At 44.5% G+C, this 25,515-nt stretch overlaps 1 protein-coding gene across 3 annotated transcripts in view; it reads right to left on the reverse strand.

Moving 5' to 3' along the window:
* Positions 1-21,252, reverse strand: part of sec16a (SEC16 homolog A, endoplasmic reticulum export factor) — a 78,914-nt gene extending 57,662 nt beyond the window's left edge. For all 3 annotated transcript variants that reach the window (XM_029708481.1, XM_029708478.1, XM_029708479.1), the window contains exon 1: positions 17,782-21,252. In XM_029708481.1, coding sequence (XP_029564341.1) covers positions 17,782-21,177 — 3,396 coding nt within the window. In that variant the 5' untranslated portion in view covers positions 21,178-21,252. The remainder of the gene's footprint in view (positions 1-17,781) is intronic.
* Between the last annotated feature and the right edge of the window lie 4,263 nt (positions 21,253-25,515).

The following is a 25,515-nucleotide window of genomic DNA, read 5'->3' on the forward strand; positions in this document are numbered from 1 at the left end:
GTAGGTAGGCCTATACTATATCTAAAAATAAAAATAAAATAATCTCTATATCAAATCTAATTTTATTGGCCACATACACATGGTTAGCAGATTGTTGTTACTGTGAGTGTAGCAAAATGCTTGTGCTTCTAGTTCCGACCATGCAGTAATATCTAACAAGTAATCTAACAATTTCACAACTACCTTATACACACACACAAGTGTAAAGGAATGAATAAGAATATGTACATATAAATATATGGACGGTGGCCGAAAGGCTTAGGCAAGATGCAGTAGATGGTATAAGAGTACAGTTTATACATTCAAGATGAGTAAAGTAGGGTATGTAAACATTATATAAAGAGGCATTGTTTAAAGTGACTAGTGATACATTTATTACATCCAATTTAACTGTTAAAGTGGCAAGAGATTTTAGTCAGTATGTTGGCAGCAGCCACTCAATGTTAGTGATGGCTGTTTAACAGTCTGATGGCCTTGAGATAGAAGCTGTTTTTCAGTCTCTCAGTCCCCGCTTTGATGCACCTGTACTGACCTCGCCTTCTGGATGATAGCGGGGTGAACAGGCAGTGGCTCGGGTGGTTGTGGTCCTTGATTACCTTGTTGGCCTTCCTGTGACATCGGGGGGTATAAGTGTCCTGGAGGGCAGGTAGTTCGCCCCCGGTGATGCGTTGTGCAGACCTCACTACCCTCTGGAGAGCCTTACGGTTGTGGGTGGAGCAGTTGCCGTACCAGGTAGTGATGCAGCCCGACAGGATGCACTCGATTGTGCATCTGTAAAAGTTTGTGAGTGTTTTTGGTGACAAGCTGAATTTCTTCAGCCTCCTGAAGTTGAAGAGGTGCTGCTGCGTCGTTTTCACCACACTGTCTGTGGGGGTGGACCATTTCAGTTTGTCCGTGGAACAACTTTCCACCCTCTCCACTACTGTCCCGACGATGTGGATAGGGGGCTGCTCCCTCTGCTGTTCCTGAAGTCCACGATCATCTCCTTTGTTTTGTTGACGTTAAGTGTGAGGTTATTTTCCTGACATCACACTCCGAGGGCCCTCACCTCCTCCCTGTAGGTCATCTCGTCGTTGTTGGTAATCAAGCCTACCACTGTTGTGTCGTTTGCAAACTTGATGATTGAGTTGGAGGCATGCTTGGCCACACAGTCATGGGTGAACAGGGAGTATAGGAGAGGGCTGAGAACGCACCCTTGTGGGGTCCCAGTGTTGAGGATCAGCGGGATGGAGATGTTTCCTACCCTCACCACCTGGGGGCGTCCCGTCAGAAAGTCCAGGACCCAGTTGCACAGGGCAGGTCGAGACCCAGGGTCTCGAGCGTAATGATGAGTTTGGAGGGTACTGTGGTGTTAAATGCTGAGCTGTAGTCAATGAACAGCATTCTTGCATAGGAATACCTATGTAAGAATACCTCGTCCAGATGAGTTAGGGCAGTGTTCAGTGTGACTGCGTCGTCTGTAGACCTATTGGGGCGGTAAGCAAATTGAAGTGGGCCTAGGGTGTCAGGTAGGGTGGTGATATGATCCTTGACTAGTCTCTCAAAGCACTTCATGATGACGGAAGTGAGTGCTATGGGGCGATAGTCGTTTAGCTCAGTTTCCTTAGCTTTCTTGGGAACAGGAACAATGGTGGACCTCTTGAAGCATATGGGAACAGCAGACTGGGATAGTGATTGATTGAATATGTCCGTAAACACACCAGCCAGCTGGTATGCGCATGCTCATGCTCTGAGGACGCGGCTAGGGATGTCGTCTGGGCCGGAAGCCTTGCGAGGGTTAACACGTTTAAATGTTTTACTCACGTCGGCTGCGGTGAAGGACAGCCCGCAGGTTTTGGTAGCGGGCCGTGTCGGTGGCACTGTATGGTCCTCAAAGCGAGCAAAGAAGTTGTTAAGTTTGTCTTGCTCCCAGACATCGGGGTCCGCGACAGGGCTGGTTTTCTTTTTGTAGTCCGTGATTGTAGACCCTGCCACATAAGTCTCATGTCTGAGCCGTTGAATTGCGACTCTACTTTGTCTCTATACTGACGCTTTGCTTGTTTGATTGCCTTGTGGAGGGAATAGCTACATGTAGGTGTCATGACGTTGGCCTGTGGGTAAGGTTTATGACCCCCCCCATAAATACCTTTCTCCCTTCCCCTCTCTTACTGACCCTACTGAAGGACTGCTGTCCTGTTAAATATAGAGAGTCTGGGAACATCAAACAAATGGGGAAAGGAACCATCTTTTGATAATAAAACCAGTTGGAAATATGCTTGATAACGTAATGAGTATGTATGTCAGTTCATTGTTATCTGAGACATTATGATTGATGACAGGACGACATAAACTGTACCTGAGAAAGTATACACCCTCTAGTTATCAGAGTCACATGGAATTGTTATGCAATTGAAATGTTTGATATTGAAATTGTTTGTTAGGAGATTAAATGTAATTTTAGCTTCCACATGAGAGAATTGGGTTTTCATAAGGAAAGTGCCCGGCTCGATCAGTGGCCAACCCTGTGAAGAGACAGGGGTTATAAACGATGAAACACCTCCTTCCCTCCTCTCCACTATATAAGCCTTTGACGAAAAGACATTCACATGTTCCAGTACGTGAGGTCTGCAGCCTCTACGTTAGAAGGACACACATGACAAGTACAGAACTAAGCCAACCTCGGCGTGAGCTATGGTATGAACTGGTATGAACTTTGAGCTTATTCACTACAGAAGTGATACTTCCTAGCCGTTGAGTTAGCCGCTGCTAACGTGGGCTAGGAAAGGACGGACGACGGATCCAGTCTAACAACCAGACGAAGATACCACCACGTATCCAATTTGCCACCATTGACATTCTTCCACTACAGGAAGATCTGTTGGCCAACCCGGCCAGCATCTACGACCAACCTACCGAAGCGCAGCTCAGAGTAAATATTTATTGCATTTTCCTTTTCCAAATGGGCGGTAATTTAGAATGCATAAGATAATGTATTTACGATAGGAACAAAGAAACTGCAGCTATGCTAAGTCTTCCCGCTATTTCATTCAAGCCCAACCCCCTTTCCTTTGTGTAACCAGCTTTCATACAGGTTCCGTTCACCAGGGGTGAATTCTGTATGACATCATTGTATTCTGTGTATTTGTAATTCTGTGTGATTAGTTAGGTATTTAGTAAATAAATAAACCCAATTTTGTATTGCTGATTCAACTTGTTAGCCAGGGTTCGTGAAGATAACCAAGAATTGACAACTTTCATTATGAGACTGAAAATAAGATAAGGGTTAATATTGACTGCTATCGATGTAAAATATTACTAAGTATTTTAAGAGTTTATTCGGAAGATAACGGCTCTATAAACGTTCTTCTGTGGTGCCCCGACTTTCTAGTTAATTACATTTACATGATTAGCTTAAATCAGGTAATATTAATTACAGAGAAATAATTTTATAAGTTAGCATGTCATATCACTTAATCCGGCATAGCCAAAGACACGACATAGGTCTCCTGATTTAAACCCGATCGAACTTGTTTGGCATCAACTGAAAACATTCATCCATAACTCTGCCAAGCCGACAGGCAAAGATGAACTGGTCAAGGCCATCAAGATGTTTTGGCTAGAGAAATTGACGATACAACAACGTAAGAAATACATTGATCATCTCAGCAAGGTCTTACCTGTGTGGGTGTGTCCAAACTTTTGACTGGTACTTGCTTAATTAATTTGATTAATATTATGGCGTTTCTATTCCATGAAAAACAAAAAACCCTCTGGGTTTCTGTTAGGATGGAACGGAAAATATGGCGCTGTACAACATGACGGTTGGCAGTACAGTACTGGGCTATTTAGCTAAAGAATCCCTGTGCCATGCGGACGGGAGACCGGTTGCAATTGTAAGTAGGCCTAATAAAAAAAAAATCCTACTTCTATTAGGCTGTTAAGCCTCATAACTGGCTGAGGTAGGCTAAGTTACTTTATTTAGGTATAGGCTCTGAAGAAATAGACTCCAATTACACTCTCTTGTTGTCTGTAAAGTCATATTAAAATGAAGATTATAGTTGAAATGAATTGCTCGACTGGTGTTGGTTTTCTCCATCTGTTGGTGTGCAACACTTACATAACAAGTAAGCAATATTTTTAGCAACAGCCACTGTTTACCTCCAATTGATTGCTCTGCGGTTGCCGCCAGTTGTTGATATAAAATGGATCCTTTATTTAAATTAGGCAACTCAGGTAAGAACAAATTCTTATTTACAATGAAGGCCTACCCCAGCCAAACCCGGATGACACCGGGCCAATTGTGCGCCACCCTATGGCACTCCCAATCACAATCAGATGTGATACAGCCTGAATTCAAACCAGGGACTGTAGTAAAGCCTCTTGCACCGAGATGCAGTGCCTTAGACCGCTGCGCCACTCGGGAGCCATGACCTAATATATATAACTTTTTTTCCCAGAACATTAACCGTGTGTAGGTAGATGTGTGTATGTAGATTTATTGCAAGTTGGGGATTGGGGGGGGTCACACACCTAGCTTGGCTGTTAGACAATTCTTTAGTAAAGGTTGAATAGTCTATTGTTCAGCTAATAGCCCATCCCGCTACGCTTGTGAAAAACTAAATACTTTTTTCCCTTTCCACATGTTAAAGATTCCAATTGACAAAGTGTTTACAGCCACAAATCAGCCCCAACCCCAATTAATACATTCGGGCACAGTCGATAGCGTGCTGGACTTTGGGCGAGAATGTTGAGGGTTCGAAACATGATCCCTGCTTGTTTCATTACATTATTATGCCGGTCTCAGAGCAAATAGCCTGGATTGTTACTCCCATCTCGTTCCTGCTCTCTTCCACGCGTCATTCTCCGCCTGAGTGGCTCGCTTGTGGGTGTGCTGGAAGGATGTACTGTTTTTTATTCTGTATATATATGAATTACAAATCAGCCTTTACTTAAATCATGTTCCATCTATTGCATAGTTACAATGTGTAATCATTGATGTCCCAGGAGCGGTAAACACCGTTGAAGTGTATAATTGTAATACATACATGCAGACACAGCATCATTCAAAGAATGGAGTTTGATACACCTGGTATTGGATATGACTGAAAAAAAAAAAATGGCTAAATACTGATTTTGACAAAATATGCACAAACGTATTCCTTTCAATTGTAAATGTCTTTCTTGACTCGTTATGATGTCATAATTACTTAAATTAGCGTCCACCATAATGTTTTGTCAGCCATCTTCGCTGAAGAAAGTCACCAGGGACAGGTGGCTCGCGTCAAATTCGTCATTGGAACCACTTGATATGATTGGTCATTTAAAACCTTGGGACCCAAATGCATAATGAGTGCTCTAACTCCCCCTTGCAGTGGTCTGGAGCAATGAAGCCCTGACGCTGGGTACCTCTAAGTCCCGCGGTGTAAGCTCACAACTTTTAAAGGAGGAACCACTGTATGATTAAACTGGCTCTCATGAGGACCGACACAGGAATAGAAGACACGAGTTACCTGTGCTGCAGAAGATGAGAATTGCAGCCCAAATAAATGCTTCAGAGTTCAAGTAACAGACACATCTCAACATCAGCTGTTCAGAGGAGACTACGGGAATCCGGCCTTCATGGTCGAATTTCTGCAAAGAAACTATTACTAAAGGACACCAATAAGAAGGATGGACATTAGACCGGTGGAAATCTGTCCTTTGGTCTGATGAGTCCAAATGTGAGATTTTTTGTCTTTATGAGACGCAGAGTAGGTGAACGGATGATCTCCACATGTGTGGTCCCCACCGTGAAGCATGGAGGGGGTGTGATGGGAGTGGGGTTGAAGTTTTGTCAGCCGGTGATTGTCAAGCAAATAACTGCCGGTCTCACAGTAATTGAGCGTTAATTAACATAAACACATTTTGCATCTCCTGGCTTCCACACTTCCCTACAACTTCCCATCTCCCCGCTGCGTGCCAAAGCACCTCTCACTCACATGGTTCTCAGTCACGTGATCCGGTCTTTCTCACAGGCTACAAGTTAAGACACATCGGGGACGCAACTATGCGTGTCCTAATCCAATTCCAAGGCGCATACTGAAGATATTGGAAGAACTTTTCACATTTACCTTTTTGTATTGTTAGCTAGCAAGCCTAATAAACAGCAAAAGCACTAGCCTATGTCAACCTAATATCCCCCATAGTACAAAAGTTAATATTCTATTCTGTGCAAAAAAATAAGTATTCCAAACATAGTCCGGGACATTCTCAAAAGTTACCACAAACGTGATTCTGCATGTAATGCTTTTATTATAAAAAGGTGAATGTTTTTGGTGAAAATGATCTTCCCAAAACTTTAAACTCATGTGCTGCGTATGTATGCCAGCTAGGCTCTACACCCATCGTAAAGCGATTAACGTGCTTCATTTTAAGAAGTTATTTGTCCACCTTATCAAAACATATAGGCCTATGGGCTAGGCTACATGGGGTGTGCAACTATGATTTGAAAAAGTCGCAAATTTTTTTTTGAAAAGAAAAGGCATGCCTTTAACTGGGCATCATTCACAAGTCATAAGCTAATATTGTCACCCATCACATTGTTCTTGATTTAATCTTATCACATAATATATGTGTGTGAAATTTGTTTAGATTTAGAATGGACCATTATCATGCACCTGTCTCAAAACTGGGGGGGAATACATACAAATAGCGAATGGAGTACGCTTTTCCCGTAGTTAATTTTCATGCCAGCCAGGTAGGCTATAATCCTGTTGTAAAGAGAAGAAATGTGCTTAATATTAGGAAAGTTGAGAAATTAATATTGTAGGCCTAGCCTAAAGAAAGCTGATGGAATACTCCTCTTTTTAATATGGGCCATCACTCTGTTCTCACACACCTGTATAGCCTATAGAAACATTGCGCAACATGAGCTCTCATGAAGTGTTTGATTAGATTTTCAATTACATTTGCATTGATGTCAGACTGATTAGAGGGATAATAGTGCGTGGTACCAGTGTGTGGTTCCAGGCAGTTAGCAAGGCTACTAACGACCATCAGCAGCATCAGCGCTTGGAGAAGCCTAATTACCGTGACTAAATGGTCACGTGGAATTTGACTTCCATCATGACTCGCGACCGCCGGATGGCGGTAATTCGGTCACCGTTACAGCCCTAGTCCTGACTACAGCTCGGTCTTCTGTGGCAAAAGCAGTCTCGACTGGTTGAAGCGGAGTGGGAAGGATAATTTTTAGTGTTTCAGTTTTCCATGAATCATCATAATCCATAGAAAGATAAGAGTTTACAGTTAAAATGCCAAAATAGCTACATGTGCAAACGTTATCCTCTCAACTGTATCAAAAAGTAGTTTTCATTGCTAGCTATTGTTAGCTAGCTAGCCAGTTGCAAACAGGTAATGTTATAGCCAGTTAGATAGATGAGCTAGCTCTGCTGTTAATGTTGATTGCTGATGTGATAAACCATGCATGACGATAATCTTTTTCGTGTTTGTCAGTTTGTCATGATTACCTAGCTAGCTACTGAAAATCGCCATTGTGGTGTGAATGCTAATCAAACTCCATGTTTTAGGTATAGGGACACATGCTAAGTTGGCTAGGCAGCCATGATGAAATATTAGCTAAATAGCTAGCTAGCTATAGGATTATAGATTGAGTTTTTTGGGTTTTTTTTGCACATTCAACTAGCTGGCTAGCTAGCTGAATACCATTTACATCTAGCCAGCTAGTAAATATGAAGCTAAATGCTTGCTAAATATATACTGAACAAAAATATAATACATCATGTAGTGTTTCATGAGCTGAAATAAAAGGATCCAGAAATGTTCCATATGCACAAAAAGCTCTCAAATAGTGCACAAACTTGTTTACATCCCTGTTAGTGCGCATTTCTCCTTTGCCAAGATAATCCATCCACCTGACAGGTGTGGCATATCGAGAAGCTGATTAAACAGCATGATCATTACACAGGTGCACATTGTGCTGCGGACAATAAAAAGCCACTCTAAAATGTTTTGTCACACAACGCCACAGATTGGCATGCTGACTGCAGGAATGTCCACCAGAGCGGTTGCCAGATAATTTAATGTTAATTTCTCTACAATAAGTCGCCTCCATCATTGTTTTAGAGAATTTGGCAGTACGTTCAACCGGCCTCACAACCGCAGACCACATGTAACAACGCCAGCCCAGGACCTCCACATCTGGACAGCTAATGTAACTGAGGAGAATTTATCTGTAATAAAACCCTTTTGTGGGGAAAAACTCATTCCGATTGGCTGGGCCTGGTTCCGGCTTCCAAATGGGTGGGCCTGGCTCCCAGGTGGGTGGGCCTATCCCTTCCCAAGCCCACTCATGGCTGCGCCCCATAGATTAGGGCCTAATTTATTTATATGAACTGTAACTCAGTAAAATTTTGGAAATTGTTGTGTTTATATTTTTGTTCAGTATAGATAGTTATCTTGTGTCTGCATTGTTTGGTTGGAAGCAGGTTGAGTGCGTACCAGAGGAGGCCGGACTCAATGAATTGTCAGGAATGGAAAAAAAATTGGAACGTTATCAAACACATGGAAACCACGTTTTTCCTCTGTTCCATCTATTCCATTCCAGACGTTACAATGAGCCCTTCCTCGTATAGCGCCTCATACTAACCTCCACTGGTGTGTAAAGGGCATTTTAGTACAGCTGTAGCAGTCAACAACAAGCTATAGGGGATTAATTAATTCATGTTTTAACCTATTTTTCTGGAATTTGTCTTTCAGCATAAACCTGCTGTCACAAGTAGGAGATCAGTGAGGGAGAACAAGAAACATTACAGGTATTTTATCTTTGTACTTTTAGCTTATTGATTGAAATTGGGGGGTCAATAAATGTTATTTTGTCATGCAAAGTTTCAATATTTGGTCTACTTTTGTTTGATTTCATCCTTTACAGCTTATATTATCTGTAGCCTGCTGGATATTGGTGGGAACTGGAACGCGCTGTCGTACAGGTTGAGCCAGAGCATCCCAAACCTGCTCAATGGGTGATGTCTGGTGAGTATGCAGGCCATGGAAGAACTGGACATTTTCAGCTTCCAGGATTTGTGTAAAGATCCTTGAGACACGGGGTCATGCATTACCATGCTGAAACATGGTGGTGATTGCGGATAAATGGCATGACAATGGGCCTCAGGATCTTGTCACGGTGTGCACTCGGTGCATTCAAACGGAGATTGATAAAATGCAATTGTGTACATTGTCCATAGGTTATGCCTGCCCATACCATAACCCCACAGCCACCATGGGGAACTCTGTTCAAAGCGTTGACATCAGCAAACCGCTGGACAACAACGCCTGCAATCTGTCCAGTACAGTTGAAACCGGGATTCATCCGTGAAGAGCACACCTCTCTAGCATGCCAGTGGCCATCGAAGGTGAGCATTTGCCCACTGAAGTCAGTTATGACGCCGAACTGCAGTCAGGTGAAGACCCTGGTGAGGACAACGAGCATGCAGATGAGCTTCCCTGAGACAATTCCTGACAGTTTGAGCAGAAATTCTTTGGCTGTGCTAACCTACAGTTTTATTAGCTTCCTGGTATGACATGGCGCCGGTTGAGATGGCAGCCGTTTTACGGACTCCTAACCAACTGTGCTATTGAGTGTTTTTTTTGCGTTATTTGTAACTTATTTTGTACATAATGTTTCTGCCACAGTCTTATGACCGAAAAGTGTTTCTAGATATCAGGGCAGCGATTACTCACCTCGTACTGGACAAAGATTTTTTCTTTAACAAGTCAGATGCGAAAGATTTACTTCAGACATCTGACAAGGCCCAAATCCCCGTCATTCGCATGAGAAAGAGACAGATAACAAGGACGTAGTTCGGGGTGCCTTGTAAGTATCCGACGGCGAGTGGGTAATCTACCTCTACCATCAGTCCATTTAGCCAACGTACAAATCATTGGATAACAAAATAGATGAGCTACGTCCACAAATATCCTATCAACGGGACATTAAAAACTGTAATATCTTATGTTTCATCGAGTCATGGCTGAACGACGACATGGATAACATACAGGTGGCGGGGTTTACGCTGCATCAGCAAGATAGAACAGTTGCCTCCGGTAAGACAAGGGGTGGTGGTCTGTGCGCAAAATCTAATAGTAAGGAAGTCTCGAGGTTTTGCTCGCCTGAGGTAGAGTATCTCATGATAAGCTGTAGACCACACTATTTGCCGAGACAGTTATTATCAATATTTTTCGTAGCTGTCTATTTACCACCATAATCTGATGCTGGCACTAAGACCGCACTCAATGAGCTGTATAAGACAATAAGCAAACAGGAAAACACTCATCCAGGTGGCGATCCTAGTGGCCGGGGACTTTAATGCAGGGAAACTTAAATCCGTTTTACCTAATTTCTATCAGCATGTTAAATGTGCAACCAGAGGGGGAAAAAAAAAAAAAACTCTAAACCACCTTTATGCTACACACAGAGCTCTCCCTCGCCCTCCATTTGGCAAATCTGACCATAATTCTATCCTCCTGATTCCCACTTAGAAGCAAAAACTAAAGCAGGAAGCGCCAGTGACTCACTCAATAAGGAAGTGGTCAGATGAAGCAGATGCTAAGCTACAGGACTGTTTTGCTACCACAGACTGGAATATGTTCTGGGATTCCTCCAATGGCATTGAGGAGTACACCACATCAGTCACTGGCTTCATCAATAAGTGCATTGATAACGTTGTTCCCACAGTGACCATACATACATACATACATACATACATACATACATACATACATACATACATACATACCCCAACCAACTGGATTACAGGCAACATCCACACTGAGGTAAAGGGTAGAGCTGCCTCTTTCAAGGAGCGGGACTCTAACCCGGAAGCTTATAATAAATCCCACTACACCCTCCAACAAACCATCAAACAGGCAAAGCGTCAATACAGGACTAAGATTGAATTGTACTACACCAGCACCGACGCACATCGGATGTGGCAGGGCTTGCAAACTATTACAGACTACAAAAGGGAAGCACAGCCGCAAGCTGCCCAGTGACACGAGCCAACCAGACGAGCTAAATTACTTCTATGCTCGCTTCGAGGCAAGCAAAACTGAAGCATGCATGAAAGGATTGTCTTGGCAAAGGAGAAATGCTCACTAACAAGCATGTAAACAAATTTGTGCACATAATTTGAGAGAAATAAGCTTTTTGTGCATATGTAACATTTCTGGGATCTTTTCTTTCAGCTTATGAAACGTGATATCAAACCATTTCCTGTTGTGTTGATACAGTGCATTCGAAAAGTATTCAGACCCCTTCACTTTTTCCACATTTTGTTACGTTACAGCCTTATACTAAAATTCTTTAAAAAAATCCTCATTAATCTACACATAATACCCCATAATGACAAAGCAAAAACAGTTTTTTAGAATTTTTTGTAAATGTATTAAGAATAAAAACAGAAATATCTTATTTACATAAGTATTCAGACCCTTTGCATTGACACTCAAAATTGAGTTCAGGTGCATCCTTTTCCCATTGATCATCCTTGATGTTTCTACAACTTGATTGGAGTCCACCTGTGGTAAATTTAATTAATTGGACATGATTTGGAAAGGCACACACCTGTGTGTGTGAATATATATATATATATAAATCCCATAGTTGACAGTGCATGTCAGAGCAAAAACCAGGCCATGAGTTAAAAGGAATTGTCTGTAGAGATCCGAGACAGGATTGTGTCGAGGCACAGCTCAGGGGAAGGGTACCAAAACATTTATTCAGTATAGAAGGCCCCCAAGAACACAGTGGCCTCTATCATTCTTAAATGGAAGAAGCTTGGAACCACCAAAACTCTTCCTAGAGCTGGCTGCCCGGCCAAACTGAGCAATCGGGGGAGTAGGGCCTCGGTCAGGGAGGTGACCAAGAACCCGATGGTCACTCTGACAGAGCTCCAGAGTTGCTCTGTGGAGATGGGAGAACCTTTCAGAAGGACAAAAATCTCTGCAGCACTCCACCAATCAGGCTTTTATGGTAAAGTGGCCAGACGAAAGCCACTCCTCAGTAAAAGGCACATAACAGCCCACTTGGAGTTTGCCAAAAATGGCCTGAATGCCAAGCGTCACGAATGGAGGAAACCTGGCCCCATCCCTACGCTGAAGCATGGTGGTGACTAGAGGTCGACCGATTAATCGGAATGACCGATTACTTAGGGCCGATTTCAAGTTTTCATAACAAATCGGTAATCGGTATTTTTGGCCACCGATTTTATTTATTTTTTTATACAAAAAAACATGTTTACACCTTTATTTAACTAGGCAAGTCAGATTAAGAACACATTCTTATTTTCAATGACGGCCTAGAAATGGGGGTTAACTGCCTTGTTCAGGGGGGATTCGGGATTCGTTTTTGCAACCTTCTGGTTACTAGTCCAACGCTCTAACCACCTGCCTTACATTGCACTCCATGAGGAGCCTGCATGGCAGGCTGACTACCTGTTACGCGGGGCAGCAAGAAGCCAAGGTAAGTTGCTAGCTAGCATTAAACTTACCTTATAAAAAACAATCAATCTTAACATAATCACTAGTTAACTACACATGGTTGATGATATTACTAGTTTATCTAACGTGTCCTGCGTTGCATATAATCGATGCGGTGCCTGTTAATTTCTCATCGAATCATAGCCTACTTCGACAAACGAGTGATTTAACAAGCGCATTTGCGAAAAAAGCACTGTCGTTGCACCAATGTACCTAACCATAAACATCAATGCCTTTCTTTAAAATCAATACACAAGTATATATTTTTAAACCTGCATATTTAGTTAATATTGCCTGCTAACATGAAATTGTGTCAGTGCTCTTGCGTTCATTGCCTGGCTCGTTGCGAACTAATTTGCCAGAATTTTACATAATTATGACACACCATTGAAGGTTGTGCAATGTAACAGGAAAATTTAGACTTAGGGATGCCACCCGTTCGATAAAATACAGACCGGTTCCGTATTTCACTGAAAGAAAAAAACGTTTTGTTTTCGAGATGATAGTTTCCGGATTCGACCATATTAATGACCTAAGGCTCATATTTCTGTGTTTATTATATTATAATTAAGTCTATGATTTGATAGAGCGGTCTGACTGAGCGGTGGTAGGCACCAGCAGGCTCGTAAGCATTAATTCATACAGCCTTCACAATGCATTGCGCCGTTTATGACTTCAAGCCTGTCAACTCCCAAGATTAGGCTGGTGTAACCGATGTGAAATGGCTAGCTAGTTAGCGGGTGCGCGCTAATAGTGTTTCAAACATCACTCGCTCTGAGACTTGGGAGTGGTTGTTCCCCTTGCTCTGCATGGGTAACGCTGCTTCGAGGGTGGCTGTTGTCGATGTGTTCCCGGTTCGAGCCCAGGTAGGAGCGAGGAGAGGGACGGAAGCTATACTGTTACACTGGCAATACTAAAGTGCCTATAAGAACATCCAATAGTCAAAGGTATGTGAAATACAAACCGTATAGAGAGAAATAGTACTATACTTCCTATAATAACAACGACCTAAAACTTCTTACCTGGGAATATTGAAGACATGTTAAAAGGAACCACCAGCTTTCATATGTTCTGAGCAAGGAACTTAAACGTTAGCTTTCTTACATGTCACATATTGCACTTTTACTTTCTTCTCCAACACTTTGTTTTTGCATTATTTAAACCAAATTGAACATGTTTCATTATTTATTTGAGGCTAAATTGATTTTATTGATGTATTATATTAAGGTAAAATAAGTGTTCATTCAGTATTGTTGTAATTGTCATTATTACAACAACAAAAAAATATGAAAAAAAAATAAAAAATAAAATAAAATATCGGCCGATTAATTGGTATCGGCCTTTTTGGTCCTCCAATAATTGGTATCGGTTTGAAAAATCATAATCGGTCGACCTCTAGCGGTGACAGCATCATGATGTGGGGATGTTTTTCAGCGGCAGGGACTGGGAGACTAGTCAGGATCGAGAGAAAGATGAAGGAGCAAAGGTAAGATAGATCCTTGATAAAAACCTGCTCCTGAGCGCTCAGGAACTCAAACTGGGGCGAAGGTTCACCTACCAACAGGACAACAACCTGAAGCACACAGCCAGGACAATGCAGGAGTGGCTTCGGGACAAGTCTCAATGTCCTTGAGTGGTCCCAGCCAGAGCCCGGACTCCATCGAACATCTCTGGAGAGACCTGAAAATAGCTGTGCAGCAACACTCCCCATCCAACCTGACAGAGCTTGAGAGGATATGCAGATAAGAATGGGTAACTCCCCAAATACAGGTGTGCCAAGCTTGTAGCGTCATACCCAAGAAGACTCGAGGCTATAATCGTTGCCAAAGGTGCTTCAACAAAGTACTGTGTAAAGGGTCTGAATAATTATGGAAATGTTTTTTTCAGGCTAATTTTTTATTCATTTGCAAACATTTTTAAAAACCTGTTTTTGCTTTGTCATTATGGGGTATTGGGTGTAGATTAATTAGGGAAAAAAATGTATTAATCAATTTTAGAATAAGGCTGCAATGTAACAAATTGTGTTAAAAGTACTGAGTACTTTCCAAATGCACTGTATTTTTGTTCAGTATATTTTTGAGAAGATCAGGACTTTTGCAATGAAAAGGCCATGGACAGTACATGTCCTGCTCTAAAGGGCTGGCCAGAAATATGCCCTCAGGATAGATTCCTTTGTTCATATCATCACCTGAACCAAAGTCACTCAAATGATCTTATGATATAGGCATAGGTAGCGTTTTTACCTAAGCCTTTATGTTTTTCCTAATTGTAGGCTACTACCTTTAGTTAATAAAAGATTTTAATGTTGAAATCCTTTCTTTGTTTTTTAAGCACTTACAATGTGAATTCTTTAAGAGATGGGTGGGTCTAAGGATTTAGACTAGAGGGTATGAACGATGCTAAATGGGTGTACACAAAGAGCAGCACTGTAGCTGTTCAATGTGAAAGGTTATCTTTATTATACAATAGGCAATGTAATACTGTTAATGGTTTGCCTAATGGAGGAACTTGGTGAGATATTGGATTTTCTGAACATTTTGGCAAAAGTATTCCTTTTGTAAATATTAGTGCTGAGCGATTAGTGCTTTTTGAGGTCAGTTCGGTTCGATTATAAAAAAAAATAAGTTTTATCGAAATTGAAAATGTTAACATTAAATACACTATGCATTATGTGGGTTGAATGCTGTAACTGAATAAAACAATTAATAAAAGTCCCATTACCGCTTATCACTTATTTACCATAATTAATTCCCATTACTTTAATAAAATATTTCAGTTGTGTACATTTCATTTGATGACTATGATTTTATTCCAAGTCATCATCTCATCTCTGTAGAACTACTGCATATGATATCTGTTACATCCGAGAAGTTAGCATTATTAGTGAATGTGCATGGTTCTGGTTAAACTTGTAACAGAAAGTTTGAAAGACATAAGTGATTAAACTATTTTGATAAAATTATATAATGATTAATAGGTCTCAATGTTGTGGTAGGCTTATATTTAGCCTAGGTATAATTTCACAAGCCCTGAATTCATTAGAATATTCCTGACTGTTTGAAATGCAGTGTACTTAACGTTCATTTGAGCAAGAAATCTTATTTAGAGAAAACGTAAAAATGTAGATATATATAGTGAATTGCTCATAAGTTTGAAAAAAGATAGAAATGATTTTTAGGCCCCATCACCCAGACCTACAGAGTAGAGGTCGACCGATTAATTGGAATGGCCGATTAATTAGGGCCGATTTCAAGTTTTCATAACAATCGGTAATCGTTATTTTTGGCCACCGATTTGCCGATATTTTTTTTACACCTTTATTTAACTAGGCAAGTCAGATTAAGAACGCATTCTTATTTACAATGACGGCCTAGAAACGGGGGTTAACTGCCTTGTTCAGGGGGGATTCGTTTGTGCAACCTTCGGTTACCAGTCCAACGCTTTAACCACCTGCCTTACATTACACTCCACAAGGATTAACAGGCTGACTACCTGTTACGCGAGGGCAGCAAGAAGCAAAGGTAAGTTGCTAGCTAGCATTAGACTTCTAAAAAACTATCAATCTTAACATAATCACTAGTTAACTACACATGGTTGATGATATTACTAGTTTATCTAACGTGTCCTGCGTTGCATATAATCGATGCGGTGCCTGTTAATTTTCATTGAATCACAGCCTACTTCGACAAACGGGTGTTGATTTAACAAGCGCATTTGAGAAAAAAGTACTGTCGTTGCACCAATGTACCTAACCATAAACATCAATGCCTAACAGGAATATTTAGACTTAGTCACACGTTAGATAAAATACGGAACGGTTCCGTATTTCACTGAAAGAAAAAAAACTTTTGTTTTCGAGATGATAGTTTCCAGATTCGACCATATTAATGACCCAAGGCTTGTATTTCTGTGTGTTTATTTTATTATAATTAAGTCTATGATTTGATAGAGCAGTCTGACTGAGCGGTGGTAGGCAGCAGCAGGCTCGTAAGCATTCATTCAAACAGCCCTTCGCTGTGCTTCAAGCATTGCGCTGTTTATGACATCAACCTGGGTGGGTATAATTTGTGGAACGTTCCAACAGGAATCTATTCCAAAAACTTCGTAAATAACAAGGTTTCCTAAAAACAACGCATACAAAGTTGTATAGCGGCAGAATAAGATACCGGGTAGGGAGTGGTCTATTTCATTGCGTTTTTCACTCATCACGCTTACTCCGAAAAATGTCTGTCCTCGCATGTCTGTTTGCCTATGGACAAACATTTAGAATAAGCTACGTGGTGAGTTGATGCCTATTCGGCAGCTAGTTAGCTAGGTTTGTATGCGTTGCTACTTTGTATGCGTTGTTGGTTGGCAACCTTTTACTTTACATTTTTTGGAACAGATTCCTGTTGGAACGTTCCACCCCTTCAAGCCTATCAACTCCCAAGATTAGGCTGGATTAACCGATGTGAAATGGCTAGCTAGTTAGCCGGGTGCACGCTAATAGCGTTTCAAACGTCACTCGCTCTGAGACTTGGAGTAGTTTTTTCAATTCCTCTACATGGGTAACGCTGCTTCGAGGGTGGCTGTTGTCAATGTGTTCCTGGTTTGAGCGAGGAGAGGGACGGAAGCTATACTGTTACACTGGCAATACTAAAGTGCTTATAAGAACATCCAATAGTCAAAGGTATATGAAATACAAATCGTATAGAGAGAAGTAGTCCTATAATAACTACAACCTAAAACTTCTTACCTGGGAATATTGAAGACTCATGTTAAAAGGAACCACCAGCTTTCATATGTTCCCATGTTCTGAGCAAGGCACTTAAACATTAGCTTTCTTACATGGCACATATTGTACTTTTACTTTCTTCTCCAACACTTTGTTTTTGCATTATTTAAACCAAATTGAACATGTTTCATTATTTATTTGAGGCTAAATTGATTTTATTGATGTATTAAGTTAAAATAAGTGTTCATTCAGTATTGTTGTAATTGTCATTATTACAAAAAATAAAAATCAGCCGATTAATCGGTATCGGCTTTTTTGGTCCTCCAATAATCGGTATCGGCGTTGAAAAATCATAATCAGTCGACCTCTACTCCAGAGTACTCCCCCGGCCTAAACTCCATTACATCCCACAGGCAAATTAAACCGTACAAATACTGTAGCTTCACTCCACAATAGTTTGTGAAATATACGGTCTCAAGAGAACCAGATATCATAGACCGGTGACTCAACATATAACCTGCTGCAAGCAACACTGATTGACTTGTGAGTATGTGTACCTGATAATACTGCTGTGCTCTGGGGTCCACAGGTGCAGGTGGGTACTGAGCAGGAAGATATGATGCTCTGCCATCTGGGTACTCCGGGTAGGCACCTCCGTAGTATCCCCCATACACTTGCCCTGGAGGAGGTGGGCCGTACCCCAGCTGGCTTCCCAGAGACGAGGGCGGTCGCGATGGGTCTGTAGGGGCTGGCTGGGCTGGAGGAACCCCGGTTCCTGGTGGAGGGGGGTTGGCTAGAGGCACATGTCCCCGAGGTCCAGGGTAAGCCACAGAGGGGGTGGGTGCATTCCCCGTGGCAGGACCCTGCATTGGGGGTGGGAACTGCCCTTGCGGTGGTGGTGCTCCACTGAGCGGGGCTGCAGGGTCCTCTCCTTGGCCTTGGTGCCCAGGCTGGGGCTGGGGTACCATGGGTGGCTCAGAGGGTGGTTGTTGGGTGTTTGGGGCCACTGGGGGGGGCATGGGTTCGGCAGGTATCTGTGCTGTGGAGGCGTCCCCATTGCCTCTACCCACCTGCTGAGCATCTTTGGTGACCTGCAGGTAAAACCCAGGAGCATTACTCGCCAGGGGCGGGCCCTGCTGGAGGGAGAGAGGTGGCAGCCCTGCGGCTTGGTTTGGGATCTGAGATTGGTGCATAGAAAAATCAAGCAGCTCGTAATTTGAGAGCTGATTATAATTGGCGGCAGCAGGAGCAGCAGGAAGAGGAGCCTGAAAATGAACAGGTAGAGAAGAATGGTTGTTTCCGCACATTGATTGGACCTTTGAGAGAGGGGAGCGAGCAGGCTGGGACTGGGATGGTGGGGGCGTTATCTCTGGTTTAACCCCTTCCCTGTCATCCCGAACAAGATTGAGGGGGCTCTGACTGGAGGAGCTCATTGGTGTAGGGGCAAATAATGGGTTCTGATTGGAGCTCAAGGGAGGACCGGGCTGTGCGACACTGGCCCCTTGAGCCTGCGAGGGCGGCCTCACAGGGTTACTGGGAGGAATCACGCTGTAATTGGAGGTGGGTGGGGCAATCAACACGGGCTGGTGGAGCGATTCAGACACCAGGAGAGAGGCATAGCCCAGATTGGCCTGCGAGTCAGACGTGTCCCCCTCACTCACCTTAGGAGGGTTCTCCAGGTTCTCCGAGGGGTGCTGCGAGGACGGAGGGGCGTGTTGAGGGGGCTGAAGGTCCAGGGAGCCATTCTCGGGGGGCTGGATGACCTCGGCACTGGGCTTTCGCAGTGGGGCAAGGATCGGAGGGGCAGCGGGGACCAGCAGGATGTTGGTTCCCAGGCTAGCGGGGTCATGTTGGGCCCACAGGGTGGTGGCAGGGCTCTCACAGGGCCGGTGGGCCACATGAGCCCGGGACGAGGGCCTGGAGTGGGAGTGACTCAGTGGGTATGTAAGAGGAGGTGCCTCAGCTCCATCCCCAGCTTGAGTGTGCCCTGTACCTGCTCCGTAGATATTCTCAAGGTTGTCTGGAGGCTGCTCCAGGTTCCCAGGCAGAGAGTCAGAGCCCCTCTCCGCCACCATCCGGGCACGGTCCACCTCCGCCGGGCGCACTGCGACACTGTGTGAGCGCACAGGCTCAAAGGAGGAGTTGGCACTAGCCTGGAAAATGCCGGTGGGTTTGGGAGGACTGGGCGTATGGGGTTGGCTGTGGCACATTCTCTCCGGGATGCTCTGGTAAGCAGCGGCCATATCCCCGGCCGGAGAGGTGTCAATCTGCTCAAAGTAGCCTCTGGCAGCGGCTGAAGAGAATGCGTCCTCTGAGGGCCGAGGGCTCTCCTGCTGGATGAAGGTGCCCACCACTCCTTGGTGTCGGCGTGGAACTGTACCAGTGCCGCTGCCGTGGCTCAAGTTGCTGTAGCTAGAGGACACGCTGGCAGAACGTATGGGCCGGGGGACAGAGTCAGGGGTCTCCAGGTTGGGGCCTGCCTCGTAGCAATCTCCCCCGTGGGCGGCTGCTGCAGCAGGACTGCTCTGGGGCTCGCTGGGTAGGACCTCCTGGTTGGGCACACACTCCAGGTTCTCCACGTGGTCAAACTGGGCCTCAGCAGGTTTCTCCTGGACGGGTTTGCCAGCTCCAGGAAAGTTACCATCGTTCATGTAGGTTAATGATTGGCCAGCTTGTGGGGGGGGCCCACGGTAACTGTGGGTGGCCTCTGCACCCGCCACTGGGTTGGCTTGGGGTTGAGGGGATGAAATCTGCTGGTGATTATGGGAGGGCTGGAAGTTCTGGAGCCCATTCACTGCTCTGGCTCCCTCTCCGGCGAGGGTCTCCTCATTCTCCACGTCATTTCCTTTGAAAAACATGGAGATGGTGCCATCTGGGATGAAGGGGACTGGCGCTGGGCCAGGAGTTGATGCATGGTAAGATCCATAGTGGGATCCATGGTGAGACCCGGCCGAGTCATGCCGATAGTGAGACCTGGCTGAGTCGGGCCGAGCCAGTCCAGGGCCAGCTCCCATCTGGTGGTAGACCAGGTCCTGGGGGTGCTGGTTGAACCATGAGTCCAGGGTGGCTGAGCTCTGGCTGAAGTAGGTCTGAGCCTGAAAATGGGCGTTGTGTTGCTGGGGTGTGTTCGCACCTGCCAGGTCGGGCCACTGGGAGCTAGTTGGCCTGTCTGGGTGCTGAGAAGGTGGTTGGGGCTGGTGTTGCTGCTGGGGGTGTGTTGGAGGGGTGCTGTGGGGCAAGGGTGTGTGTGGAGATATCTGGGACTGGGGAGCAGCATTATAAACCTGGGGTAGAGGATCACTAGTGGGTTGGAAATAGTTCTGAACCGACGGGGGGCGGCTCCCATGGTCGGGCACCCACTGAGACAAAACGGGAGGCACAGGCTTAAAGGGCATCGCCTGAGGGTGATGGTCTCCTCCGTGGTCCTGGCCATAAGGCGCTTGGCCAGACATAGGGGCTGGGGTCATCAAGGGTGCTGGCTCCCTAGAGTTAAAATAGCCCTGCTCTGCACTTGGCGGTGCATGGCCTGGCGGGCCAGGTAGCTGTCCAGGGAAAGGGACAGGGGACACAGTACCGTGAGGGGTTAAGACGCTTACCCCTGGGGTAGAGGGCGGTGGTGGGCCAAGGGGCACAGCCCCAGCCTGTGCACTATCCAGTGGTTGTGGTTGGTGCAGCCCCTGACCCATGCCAGCCTGGTGGTACATACCGGGAGGCGGGGCCTGCAAAGGCAGAGGGCTGCTATTGGGTGGCGGCGGGAGACCACCTGTAGCCATAGGAGGAGGGGCTTGCCTGCCAAATGCGAAGGGGTCTGTCATGGGCTGGGCAGGTAGTCCCGCCATGACCGCTGCTCCTGTATGCTTGTGGGGCCTTGTCCTCCGGAAGGCATTGGGCCCAACGCCGGCAGGAGGGGGGCCGGATGCACCAGGGGGGCCGGTCCGAGGAGGGGGCTGCATGGCTGCAGTTCTGACAGGTCCAAGGACCAGGCCACTCGATAGTGACGTCACTGAAGAGGTTGAGCTCAGACTTGGCTGTAGGGAGAAGAGAGAAAACAGTAGGGTCATGACTGTGCTTTTGTTGGACTGACCCACCACACCCATATTTGCTCCAAGCTATGTACCTTACCATCTTGAACAGCGTGGCAGTTCTAATGTAAGCCTGATAACAGGCTAAAGATTCTAGTAGATTGTGGATCTCCAGAACAAAAGCATTGAATTCCAGAACACAAGCACCCCACTTTCCTTGACCAACAGGATTGCATTTGTTACATCCGATTCACTGCAGCACCCTGAAGTCCAATCTAGCAATTTGGCCATATTTCTGCTAGTGTAATGGAAATGCAGACATTCCTGAGTAGCTTAAGGATTTACAGAGGATAAACCCTTTACACCCGCTTATCCACACAAACAGACCAAGATATTTGTGTATAGGTGAAGTTGTGTATGTGCGGTATCTCACTGTACCGTGTAGCTCAGTTGTTGGAGCATGGCGCTTGCCATTCCAGGGTTGTGAGTTCGATTACCCAGTGCAAAAAAAGTAATGAAAATGTATTCACTCACTACTGTATTTCACTGTGGATAAGAGTGTCTGCTAAATGACAAAAATGTATCTCCAACAACCGCTTGACTTCATCAAAGCAAACTGAGCATATTTAAAAGGCTTTTGTGGTGAGTGTGCTACATCCAAAAGCAAATGGTGTGGCAGAGATAAAGACTGCTAATCTCGCATTGAACTTTGGAGTTATGGTCATTTTCACAACAGGAAAATAAAGCTACACTACAAGCAATAATGCATACACATTTTACAACCTTCCAGAGCCATGTTAGCTATGCATTTGAGCAAATAATACCTAATTAATGAGATTTTCCACAGACCTATACTGAGGGAATTTCAGAACACTCACGAATCCTTATATTCCAAACATTACTGAGAGGGGAGCGTGTTGCGTTGGGAAATCTACTGCCACTATATGGCCGTTTGTCATAATATGACACTTGTCACTGAGGGAGCATGGCGAGGGGTTTGCTGACATAAGCAGCTGAAATGTCAGTATGCCAGAGGATTAGTGAGCAGAACTCTGATCGGCCAGATCTAGCTAGCTTTTGTTGGACGACCACTTTGCGCCTTGTATGCGCCACTGCTGTCACGACCTAGAAGGCAATCGTAGCTATATAGCTTGTTCCAGTCCCTGGGTTTCATCTTCAAAGCGGTAGGATGCTAGCTTGCTCGCTTCCATGGATTAAACATCAAGGACGACAGACGGCAAATTTCAATTTGGAGACATCGTAGATAAATATTGCATAAGGACGTTAGCAATCGGTTATTAAAGCGGATAAAGACCCTAGAGCTTTTGTGCTATCCGGAAACCTTGGGACGTCCCAAGGATCCCGGTTAGCACAGACCGTGTGCTAAGTGTCAACGTCAAACTGAGCTGCATTCTAGCTAGCCAACTAGGCTACCACTATGAAATAGATAGCAACAAGCTAACTGCTATAGAATATAGTTAGATAGCTAGCTAACGTACTGTCCTAACCTTGACAAACCACCGCCCTCCTTCGGACAACGTGTCCAACGTTAGTTAGCTATTTAACAAAACTTCGTGAGAGAATAATTTTGAAAGTCCGTACAGCTACCGGACATTGGCGTCTACAGTAGCTAGCTACCTAACTAACGTTAGCTATCCAATTTAGCTAACTGATTTATTGCAGCCAACATTTGTTCACAGATTGAGAGAGCAGCACATCAAATGGATGACACAAAACGTGTTGATTAACTTAGATAACATACAGAATATTACAGGACTGGATGTGTAGCATCAATACGTTGTTATTACAAGACTTAGCTACAAATCCGGTATCAGGAACTTCGGATATAGCTAGCTATAGCCTCTTCACGATTTACTTGATGACTGACAGGTAAATTATCGCTAGCCAACACGTACTTAAATAGCGATTTTTTTCTAAAATACTCTGAATACCACAATACTGACCATTAGTCCTTACGAACAACACATTATCTTACCTCTTCACGATAAAATAAAAGATGAAATGAAGGATTAAATAGGAAGTTCTTACAAATGTACAGGACAGTGAGGCTGAAACACAGCCGCCATATTCAATGAGCACATCCTACTAGGCTACGTGTATGCTACCAGCAACGTCACTCTTGTGCCACGTTCAAAACAACTGGGAATTAAAAAATCTCCGAATTCAGTACGTTCAAAACAACTAGGAACTCTGGAAAAAAACGAGCTCTGACTGGGAAAATTCAATTTGAACGGTCATCCAAGTCGGAATTCCAACTCGGGAACTCGAGCGTCTTTCTAGAGCTCCGACCTCAAGATCACTGATCTCATGATTTGACTTTTTATTTTTCGGAGTTCCAGTTGTTTTGAATGCGGCATAATAACAAACACGGTTGCCTCAAGGGGCCAGGATTCCGGTCTAGAATCACGGTTTCGACTGATCCTACAGTCTTGCTTCGTTACTGCAGTTTAACTGACGCCCGGCCCAGAAAGACAATGGAGCCCCACAGTGGAGGTGTCATAATACTGTGGTCAAGCGAAAATGCTTCCAAACGTTGTTCCACCCTTCATTTTCCCGTGGGGTTTTTTAGAAACACTTAAAATAAGGGCTGTGTTTCGTGTAAGCTTCCTCTGGAGTGACGATTTGATGGCCAAGTAAATCTCTTTCGGACAAGGTGACTTTTATCAATATATTCAGCTCTATTTATTCAAAGATTAGAAAATGAAAATGATCATCAAAGTAGAAATCATGCAAAACTACAAATCCCAGCAAGCTCCTGTGCATCATCTCCAGCTGACACCTTTGCTAACAGGTATTGTGTCAATTTAAAACCAGCAGAAGACAGTTCACAGAATTGTACATTTTAAGAAATTTTGCCAATTTATTCATTACTACATTTAACTAACATTAGATAGTTAATCCAGAGATTCTTAGCCTTGCCTCGATTCAGCAGTCTAGTCCAGATCATCATGGAATTTGTAGTTCTTTAGCCACATTAGCAGTGAATTTGCATTTCATTTTTTGGGGGTGTAAATAGAGGCAAATATACTGCTCAAAAAAATAAAGGGAACACTTAAACAACACATCCTAGATCTGAATGAAAGAAATAATCTTATTAAATACTTTTTTCTTTACATAGTTGAATGTGCTGACAATAAAATCACACAAAAATAATCAATGGAAATCCAATTTATCAACCCATGGAGGTCTGGATTTGGAGTCACACTCAAAAGGAAAGTGGAAAACCACACTATAGGCTGATCCAACTTTGATGTAATGTCCTTAAAACAAGTCAAAATGAGGCTCAGTAGTGTGTGTGGCCTCCACGTGCCTGTATGACCTCCCTACAACGCCTGGGCATGCTCCTGATGAGGTGGCGGATGGTCTCCTGAGGGATCTCTTCCCAGACCTGGACTAAAGCATCCTCCAACTCCTGGACAGTCTGTAGTGCAACGTGGCGTTGGTGGATGGAGCGAGACATGATGTCCCAGATGTGCTCAATTGGATTTAGGTCTGGGGAACGGGCGGGCCAGTCCATAGCATCAATGCCTTCCTCTTGCAGGAACTGCTGACACACTCCAGCCACATGAGGTCTAGCATTGTCTTGCATTAGGAGGAACCCAGGGCCAACCGCACCAGCATATGGTCTCACAAGGGATCTGAGGATCTCATCTCGGTACCTAATGGCAGTCAGGCTATCTCTGGCGAGCACATGGAGGGCTGTGCAGCCCCCCAAAGAAATGCCACCCCACACCATGACTGACGCACCGTCAAACCGGTCATGCTGGAGGATGTTGCAGGCAGCAGAACGTTCTCCACGGCGTCTCCAGACTCTGTCACGTCTGTCACGTGCTCAGTGTGAACCTGCTTTCATCTGTGAAGAGCACAGGGCGCCAGTGGCGAATTTGCCAATCTTGGTGTTCTCTGGCAAATGCCAAACGTCTTGCACGGTGTTGGGCTGTAAGCACAACCCCCACCTGTGGACGTCGGGCCCTCATACCACCCTCATGGAGTCTTTTTCTGACCGTTTGAGCAGACACATGCACATTTGTGGCCTGCTGGAGGTCATTTTGTAGGGCTCTGGCAGTGCTTCTCCTGCTCCTCCTTGCACAAAGGCGGAGGTAGCGGTCCTGCTGCTGTGTTCTTGCCCTCCTACGGCCTCCTCCACGTCTCCTGATGTACTGGCCTGTCTCCTGGTAGCGCCTCCATGCTCTGGACACTACGCTGACACACACAGCAAACCTTCTTGCCACAGCTCGCATTGATGTG

This window comes from Salmo trutta, chromosome 23 (assembly GCF_901001165.1).
Source record: "Salmo trutta chromosome 23, fSalTru1.1, whole genome shotgun sequence".
Lineage (NCBI taxonomy): Eukaryota > Metazoa > Chordata > Actinopteri > Salmoniformes > Salmonidae > Salmo > Salmo trutta.